Source organism: Lycium barbarum, chromosome 2 (assembly GCF_019175385.1).
Source record: "Lycium barbarum isolate Lr01 chromosome 2, ASM1917538v2, whole genome shotgun sequence".
In the NCBI taxonomy this organism is placed as follows: Eukaryota; Viridiplantae; Streptophyta; class Magnoliopsida; order Solanales; family Solanaceae; genus Lycium; species Lycium barbarum.
Genome location: NC_083338.1, coordinates 125,438,548 through 125,448,309, shown reverse-complemented (window position 1 = coordinate 125,448,309; position 9,762 = coordinate 125,438,548). Strand labels below are relative to the sequence as shown.

Genomic DNA, 9,762 nt, shown 5'->3' with positions numbered 1-9,762 from the left:
TTAGAATCCGTTAACTCACGGTTATCCGACCAAACTTAGGTTAATTAATTGATTAAATGCGGATATAATATTTAAGAAAATAATTTTGTAAATTATTATTAAGGTAAAAAGGAAAAAATATAATATAATAATACTATTTAAAATAATGCTTATAGATATTACTAAGGTCTTAAATGAGAAATATTAGCTAGAATAAGACGAATTAGAAAATATGATAATAGAAAGGAAATTTCAAATGCCGTTTAGCGGAGAAGGTTTAAAATGCTAAGTAACACTTAAAAACATGTTGATATAATTTTAAATACTAATATTATTTTAAAATAAAACCTGCAAAAGATAATGGGAATATGAGTAATAGCTTTAATAGAAGATTTGTAAATTTGAACTTTGAATAAGATAGTGTAATATGAATATGAACATATCGAAAAATATAGACTATTTTTTAGATGGAAAAGCAAAAGGAAATGAGTTTTCTTTCTCTTTATTTAATTATGCCCGACTAAAATATATAATTAGATGAACCTCGAAAATAATATTCATAAAATATGCTTGAGTTTATTATGTGTATTAATGACGTTTTGAAATGTATGTGATAGCAAGAATGAAATATGATTCCCTTGACTTAAAATATATAGCCATGCCGCTTTTGCAAATCAATTATCCTTGAAATAAATATTATGCATTATAAATAGTTTTTAACATAAAAAGAGAATAAAAAAAAAACTTGTGAATTTAATAATTAATTTCCTTAAATTATCTACCCGTTATTAAAGAAAACTATCCATGTTAATTTCCATAATTTTCCTAAGCTAAGGGGAAAATACAATAAGAAAAGTGTTAGTCAAATAATACATAAGTCAAAAGCAAAGAAAATAAAAAAAATAAAGCAGAAGTATAAATAAAAGTTAAACGGGTTCGACCCATTTTTAGGACTGCTGCTGTCGGGATTGGGCTTAGCCCATTTTAAAGTTGCTGCGATTGTTCATACTTATTGGGCTTTGGCCCAGAACCCTCTTTTTTTTTATCTGCGGACAGAAATGACACGGAGGAGACGTCGTTGGGCTTTTAGCCCAACGCAGAATGCGGGAGAAGAATGAGTCCCTCGGACTCGTAGGCGATGGTCATGCATAAAAAAAAGAAAAGGATTAGTATACGCTCAACGAATATGTAAAAACATAAACTAAAAAAAAATCTGATCGATTATGTATAAACTATGTATATTTAAGTATATCTCATGTATTTTCTGAACATACTTGCACGCATATATAATTCACATGTACGAATATTTACTGCCCATAAATTCTGAGACAAAATGATCACATTGAAAATGAAACGAGACTGAATAGACGAACAGTTATTAAATTCCCAATAATACCGAGACTGGATCATTCTTTCTAACTCATCAAATGGTTACAATAGCTGATTAGTTTTGCACCTACTAGTAATGATTTCCGACGATTATGCATTCGCAGCTGCATGTATTAACAGTAACAATAATAACATCCTTTAAACTAGGGAAGGTATCCATCAGTTCTATTGCTTTATTCTATTAGGAGTCAAATAAAATGAAGATAGCAATTTATCGCGTAGAAGTAAAGGAAGGCAATTTCACATAGCAGCTAGCAAGTATTAAAGTTGTAAGTTTGTATAGGACTTCTTGGAAGGGAAAAATAGGCAGTCGACATGTTCATGCAACATTCTAAGAATAACAGCCATATGCAATGAGGGAGGATATATTCAAGTCCAACAGGGGAAATCCAAAAGCATACTGTTGAACACATTGATACTTAGGCAGATTTGACGACTTTGCGCATGACTCCTGGTGATTAAATTAATCAAGCCTATAGCTCAGATTGACTTGGGCCTAGATAACAAATAAATCTAGTGATGAACTAACAGACCTTTAATGGACAGAAATTCTTTACATACTTTACCAACTTGTAATTTATCAATGAAAACATAGACTAAATAACATTGGAGTTCCTTCACCTGCTAACAACTGGGCTAGGTTTGGATCACAATGATGGCAACAGGACACAGACCAATGCTTAATTTAAACTATGTACAGTTAGTCAAAGTAGCAAACTGCCTAAACCAAATTGAAATTATAAGAAATCAGCAATCTCCAATCGGTCTCATACTTAAATCATTCATCCAATTGTCCAAACATGAAACCAAAACAAGTTCCAGGAAATAGGATGAAGCATAAATAAACTCAAACTATAACAGGCGTACTAGAAGTGTAAGATAAATTAAACACTAATCAGAAAACATTCGACGTCTTAAACTGAATTAAAACAGAATAGAGATAAACTAACCACAAACAAACAACCAGATGAAACAAACAAAACTACGTCATATAAGCATTTGAGTGCGTCCTAATGACAGCTGAACTGAACAGCTAATTAAGTACAGAAATAGACTCACACCAGAATTGGAAGATAAACGAAAAGTCACTGACCTTGGCCTAAAGCAAACATCATTCTAAGAAATAGCAAGCCAACCACATATATAATTCATATTATTATGAAATTATTTAACTATGACAAACAAATGAATGTGCTTTCATTAACATTCAGTTAAACAGGCTCGTGATTAACTGAATCAAAAGGGGGGAATCATACGAATATAAAGGATAACTGACAGTAACGGAGTTTCATATAGGTGCCAATGACTCAAGCCACTATTAATCAAACTATTTTTTGCAGATTAAAGTGACCATTACACATGATTTAAATTTATGGAGCGAAGATACATGACCAAGAATGAATTACCATGAACACCAGTCAAATAAGATAATAGACAGCATCCAAACTCACATAAGAGCCAATAACATACTTAAGGATTAATCAGACAAAACTAACACCAAACTGAAAATTGGACTATGTTAAAATAATAATGCAATAGCAGCTGAGCTAACCTATAAGCAAATGGTATTACATTAAACTAAACAGAAACAGACTTATGATACTAAGACTGCATAACAACTCTGAACTAATCCTTAGTTTTAATTATCGATCACAAGTATTGACAAACACATAACAAACAGAAAATAAAATCAGTACACAAAACAAATTAAGACGAGTTCCTCTAAAACACCAAACAGAGCAGACATATATGTAGACCAGACTGTGAACAAAATGGTTTAAAGAGAATAAGTTACCTTCTTCGAGCGCAGCGAAGTGAGGCTTCAAATCTTCGATCTACCCTGAATACTATCGAATCCGAATTTGCGATGCCCGGATTTGCAACAACACGAAGCAGATAAAAGCAGGAAACGAAAATAAACGTTCTAGAATTTGACTAGATATTTTGAGACTATGATTTACTAGAGAAACTGGTTTTTATAGAGATTTGAGGCGGCTAATGAACTAGTATCAATGGTGATTTTCACTGAAAATAAACTCGTTCCTCTTTAGGGGGGGTTTTTCGGGGCTCTCTCCAAAACTCCCCTCTCCAGGAATTCTCGCCTCCTTTTTATACTGTTTTTTTTCTGTATTGTGTTGAAGAAAGAAAAAAAAAAAAAGGAAACACGCGTGGGGGGACAAGGGTATGGTGGATGTCAGAGGTGGGTGGAACAGAGTCGAGTGGGGGTGTGATGGAGGTAGTGGAGGCGTGCGGTGTAACGTGGTGGGGAAAATCAGTGGGGGGGTGTGTGCGCAGAGCAGTGGAGGTAACGTGGTATGGGTGTGGAGAGAGAAACAGTGGGGTGGCGATGCAAGTGGGGGGAATCGGAGAAGAGGGAGAGAGGAAGGAGAAGAATGAAGCGGAAGAGAGAGAGTGAGGGAGACGACGGCGAAAGGAAAGGAGGGGAAGGAAGAGAGAAAGAGGGGAAACGGCGGAGATCAGAAAAAAAAAATGAAGGGGAAACCCTTCCTTTTCACGAACAAAAATATGCTGGACCCGGTCCATTTATGGATCGGGTCAATTTGGACCGGGTATTAAAAGAATGGCTAGTGAATTAGAGCACGGACTGGCCTAAAATTTGGGATTAAAATATGGGCTGGTCAAGAAATATTTGTGAGTTGATTTGGGATTCGATAAGTCAAAAATACGGACTGAGTGCAAGAAATAGTTTGGCTTTTAAATTTGAATAAAAGACCCATTTTAATTGATGATATACCGAGGGTGACAAAATATTGTTTAATACAAAATGTGTGATTATTAGGACTCGGGTAATAAAATTATATGGTGTTATAATAGCCGTGCAATAATATATATTTTTTTTAAATCCACAGTAAAAATAAATACTATTATTTAATTATGCAAAGATAAATGCGATGCGTGTGCGTAAGCTGGTACAATGCCAAAAATGTAAAAAAATTGTGAATTATAATAATAGTAATAAATAATAATAATAATAATAATAATAATAATAATAATAATAATAATAATAATAATAATAATAGAATAATGAAGTGCCGGTATTGATAAGAGGCTAATAATTATAATATATATATTTTATTTTTTTATTTTATTTTCAAAAATATTAGAAGCGTAAATAGGTATTTCAGGAGGAGAGGCGGGACAAAATTGGGTGTCAACATCGACATCGACCGCTTCTCTCGAACTACATATGACCTGATTCTCATGGAACCCGAGATATGTAGGCAACTCAAAACCGGGGTTCGGCCATAATTTTTCCATCATCCTTTCTACCCCATAATTTTTCGACATTCCTTCCATTCCATAATTTTTTTCAAACATCCCATCTACCCCCATAATATTTTCCACCATTTCTTATAACCCATATTTTCTCAAGTTCTTCCAAGTTTATATCCGTTGGTCGGGACAGAATTGGCTACTAAGTCAACTTCTTCACCCGAAAACTCTTACATCGTCTCCAGTCGAAGAGGGGCAAGCTGTTGACACTCAATTTTGTCCCACTTTTCCTCCGATTAATTTTGTTATGCTTCTTGGTCATTAATATTTTGGACACATTATTTTATGTAGCTTTGTTATTAATTTTACTCAAAATAGTACTTTATTAATATTATGTATATTTCTAGATATTAAGGTTATTTTCTATATATAATATTGAGTCCAAGCTATTGATAAAGAAGCCCAAAGAAATTAATTTGAAGAAAGAAAAGGCCATGAATTTCGGCCAAAGTGAGCCCCAAAGCAGACCAAATATTTAGCCTATATGTTTATGTCTAAAATCTGTCCATTCTAGCCCAAAATCGTAGCCCACTAGCCAACAAAAGAGTCCAACCCATAATTCTTTTAACTCATTTCTCCAAACCTAATTTCTATTCCAAATCAGCCGCACACTTCCCTGTCTCCTCCTTTTCCTCTTTCAAGCAAAGCTCCAATATTCATCAGCCATGGCAGAGCATTGTCTTCCATTTCCGGGTAAGAATTGTCACCTATAACATCCCCTTATATATCCTCTCTGATTTGGTCAACACAAAAGGCCAAAACACTTCTGAAATTTTTGAGAAAAATTTAACTTTTAGAGATTAAACTTTGATTTCAAACGGCTAATTCATATAGAAATCCCGCCCAAAAACAAGAGATCAGACCCTAGCATTCTTCTCCTATAAATAAATCTTAAACTCTCTGCCGAAAACACCTTTTTGACACTCGAGTTTTACCATAATTTCAATATCAATACTATTGCTTTAAAGAGCTCGGCCGCCATTCAACACCTTGAAAATACACTATCATCTTCTAAAACTTTTTTTTTCTGTCTCGGTGAACTTTAGCCGTGACAGAGTCATTTGAACTCATTTGTGTCGAGGTTCGGATTTGTTCATAACGAGAGAGTAGATTCAAGGCCCCGGCGTCCTAGTTCACTGCACCACAAAAAGGTTAGACCTAAACCTTATTCTATTTTCAGTTTTTTAATACGTTTTATGTGTAAAAAGTGGTCATGTCTTAGTCTCTGCCACTAATTTATATCCGAATATGTTTTTGTGAAAAGTTCATGAAATAAATCATGTCAAGGTTATTTTTGAAATTTCAGAATGTAAAGTTTCATTTGATAATATTTTAGCTTTCGGCCATTTTAAAAGATCATGCTTTGTGAAACTATGCTTAGGTAAATACCTTGCTATTCTAGCTAGATGAGTAATATATGATGTGTAGCAACATGATTAAGACTCCCATCCACCTATATATATATATATATATATATATATATATACATATATTTTAACTATCACTTTATTTTGGTTTGAGTGATGGTATATTCTAAAATACATGTTGCTGCTACCTTGTCTTCAAATTGTATTAGGAACTCTTTATTTTTGGGAGATATTTCCGTAAATTGATTGCTAAGTTGAATAGAAAATGAATGATACCATGACTTAAGATCCTTACATGTACTCTATAGGAAATTGATTCATGAAATATTATGCTTGTATTGGAGGTTGACGATTGTCGCTTGACTTTTATGTTTTCTAGGAGTCCTTTCTTATTTCAAGAATATCATTTAGTCTTTTAATATTATCTCTTAGTTTTTCAAGAAATCTTTTAGGAATTTGTGATACATGTATCTAGTGAATTGTGATATATGTATCTAGTTATTTGTGCAAGACTTTTGAATTGTTTTTTTAAGTAGTATAAATAGAGATGTAATTGATGATTGTAATCATCTCAAGTTGCCTTAAGTAGCCTAATACAATTCAGACATAAAAAATTCTTCAACATGATACTGTAGATTGTTATTTGGTACACTGATGCATTGACAGAGAGGAACAATCAACAACAAGCTGAAGAAGAAGGTGCAGATTCTTGCGAGCCTATTATAGTACAAGAAGCGGAATATGTCCCTATATATAATTGGAGCCAACAAGATATGTTGAGGGTTGGTGGGCTTTTGTTGTATGTGCAATGAAAGCCTGGACTGAACTTTTGTTGTCTAGTTATGTAATGCTGCCTAAGAATTAGTACGTAATTCTTTTCACTAACTGTACTACGACGTTTAAAAAATGTTTATATATAACACGAAATATTCATCAGCTTGTTGGAGTTTCAAATAGTATAGTCTGTTTAGATTAATAGGTCAGTTTGTTGGTGTCTCGTGGTCGTTCCAGCAATTGACACCAACAAACTTGCAGATAAACCCAATCGAATAGTATAAGAAGTTCCAAGAAGTCAAATTTCCATTAGGATCCATTAATGAGTCCTGCAATCCCCATAAGCACCTAATATCATCTTCAACTACTGCTGCATTAACATTGTGAAGTACCACTGAAAATGAAAGAAAAAGGAGTATGTGACGAGTAAAAATATTGTAGACTTAAGTGATTCATGAACCAAGTGGGAGAATCAGTCTAAATAGAGTTAAATGAGAAGACGCGAGAAGAATGAAGAAAAGGTCTTTGGTGTGGAAGTCCAGTCAAGGTGTTGCATTTTATTTAGAGTGCAGTTAAGAAGAGTATGTTGACTCCTTTAACTTGTATTGGCAATCCAAAACCTGTACATCTTGTTCTAACTATTTCCATCTCCACTTGTGTCCTAATTTGTTTTCTATAGTTTTCTACTCTTTCATATTACATGATAAATATTGTCAGTTTACCTTTTTTCCCCTCTACAGAGCACTCTACCATGACTTTTTCGGCCTAGCAACAATCGTCAACCTCCAATGAAGTGTAAACATTTTCTAAAGAGAAACTTACTAACCAAGATTCTTTAATCCAGAGGCAGTCACCAAAATTAAGAAATAAAACAGAATGGTAAGAATATACTTTAGTACAATACATGCATTTGACATTCTAAAAGATATTTACAACCTCTGCTTCAAAGCTCTTGAGAGAGAAGGAGCTTGATACATGGATACATGCTAAGATGTTCCCTCCACATACATCAAGCTTTTCCGAAATATTCTTCACAGGATGGTGCAAGAACAAGAAATCATCACGCCAGTCGCGCCACAAGAACAACACCTCTCCATCTTCCAAAACTTTCAACAAATAAATCATTTCATTGCCCAACCAATTATTGCATTCTGGAGAAATGTTTATGACAATCTCTTTAACCCATGAACTAGAAAATCCGTAATCTTTCATAACCCATACCTCAAAATGAGTATCCGCATAATTATCACACACGCAGAGACTACGTCCAAAAACTCCCAAACTTTGCAAATTTTGGTACCTTTCCTCAGTGTACCCTGGAGCAGTGGGGAATGATTCAAACAACTCACTCTCCAAATTAAACGAACATATTAACTCATTTCCATTAGCATCATAAACCAACCAATGAATCTTTGCATAGAGGTTCACCCCATATGGCATGAAAGAGAACATGACATGTCCTGCACTTCTCCAATACCCTTTGCCAATTGTGTAGACTTGACCTTCAGACTTGTAATAACTAGTATCATCATCAAAAATTTCCTCTTGGTAAATTCTAACCACTTTGTATTCGAATGTAACAGGATTGAAACCGAAGCCATAAGTGACATCGTTGGACCATTCTCTAGACCCTTCGGCCTCTGGAAGGAGAATATACTCTCTGGTTCTCGGATTGAGGATGTAAATAGTATCAACATAATCAAGGAAGTAATTAAAACAAACGAAACCATGAACTGATCTGACCAGCTCAAACGGAGAAACAGGAAAGTAAAGTTGAAGATCAAGGTCAACATTTGGATCGTGGCAATATGAACAAGTACCCTGATCTTCAGTGTTATCACCCTGATCTTCAGTGTTACGACGAATTTCAAGAACTTTAAGGTGTTATCTTCAGTGGTATCCACGAATTGGTTGATGATGATGCCGGCGTGAGATGTTGAGTGTAATAAATTTGAAAATTCGGACTCTAAGGTTAATTCTTGAAAAGTTTTGCAGACGCTTTTGACATATAAGAGAGTGGTGGGGGGTAATCTTGAGAAAATGTCCAACAAGATTGGGGATGGAAGATCCACCAGAGATGTTGCTTCACCACTCATTTCTTACACATCTTTGGAGTTTGGATTTCTTGGCTACTTTACTTTTATAGCATTTATTATAGCAAGTGGCTTGGTGGGATTTGTTAATTTCCAGATGACATTTCTCTGGTCAAATTCATAAGAGCAATATATAAATATTTTTTACAACTGTACTAGCTGAATTGTTCAACACTTTGGAGAAATATTCAACATTACCATCTTCAACCACATTTAGCTAATCGCCAACCACATAGATGTCTGTTTCCTCTAAATTCAAAGTCAGACAATCCTGAAAATGGTGGTATGCTACCAGAGAGATTATTGTTAGCCAAGGAGAGCACCTTGAGCCTTCTTAAACAAGAGATTGCTGGTGGAATATTTCCAGAGAGTTTGTTGTTATTGAGCACTAACTTGTTCAGGTAGGTGCAGTTTCCAAGTTCAGCAGGTATAGAGCCGGAAAACCTGTTGTTGGACAAGTCGAGAGATACTAAAAAGGGAATCCAACTACAAATTTCCGAGGGAATGGGACCGGAGAACCTGTTACCAGAGAGATCAAGGGTAGTGACAGAAGAACAATATTTTAAGGCATCTGGGAGCTGTCCACTGAGATCCATGCTTGGAAGTGTGAGGCCAAGAACCCGGTTCTCGCGGTCGTTCCAGCAATTGACACCAACGAACTTACAGATAAACCCTGTCGAGTAGTTTAAGAAGTTCCACGAATTCAAATATCCATTAGGATCCGTTAACGAGTTCTTTAGTCCCTGTAAACACCTAATATCATCTTCAACTACTGCTACTGCAGTAACATTGTGAAGTACCCCTGAAAATGAAAGAAAAAGATGTGTGACGTGCAAAAATATTGTAGGTTTTGCCATGGTGAAAAG

At 34.8% G+C, this 9,762-nt stretch overlaps 2 protein-coding genes across 2 annotated transcripts; both read right to left on the bottom strand.

The window, feature by feature from the left end:
- Positions 1-7,630: 7,630 nt before the first annotated feature.
- Positions 7,631-8,899, bottom strand: LOC132627099 (F-box protein At3g07870-like). The gene is made up of 2 exons (XM_060342200.1): positions 8,667-8,899; positions 7,631-8,634 (listed from the first exon to the last, which is right to left on the bottom strand). The coding sequence occupies exons 1-2, from the start codon at positions 8,897-8,899 to the stop codon at positions 7,722-7,724; spliced, it is 1,146 nt and encodes a 381-aa protein (XP_060198183.1). The 3' UTR covers positions 7,631-7,721.
- A 200-nt stretch (positions 8,900-9,099) lies between these two features.
- On the bottom strand, positions 9,100-9,753 carry LOC132627098 (inactive LRR receptor-like serine/threonine-protein kinase BIR2). Its single transcript, XM_060342199.1, has one exon. The coding sequence runs from the start codon at positions 9,751-9,753 to the stop codon at positions 9,100-9,102; it is 654 nt and encodes a 217-aa protein (XP_060198182.1).
- Positions 9,754-9,762: the final 9 nt, after the last annotated feature.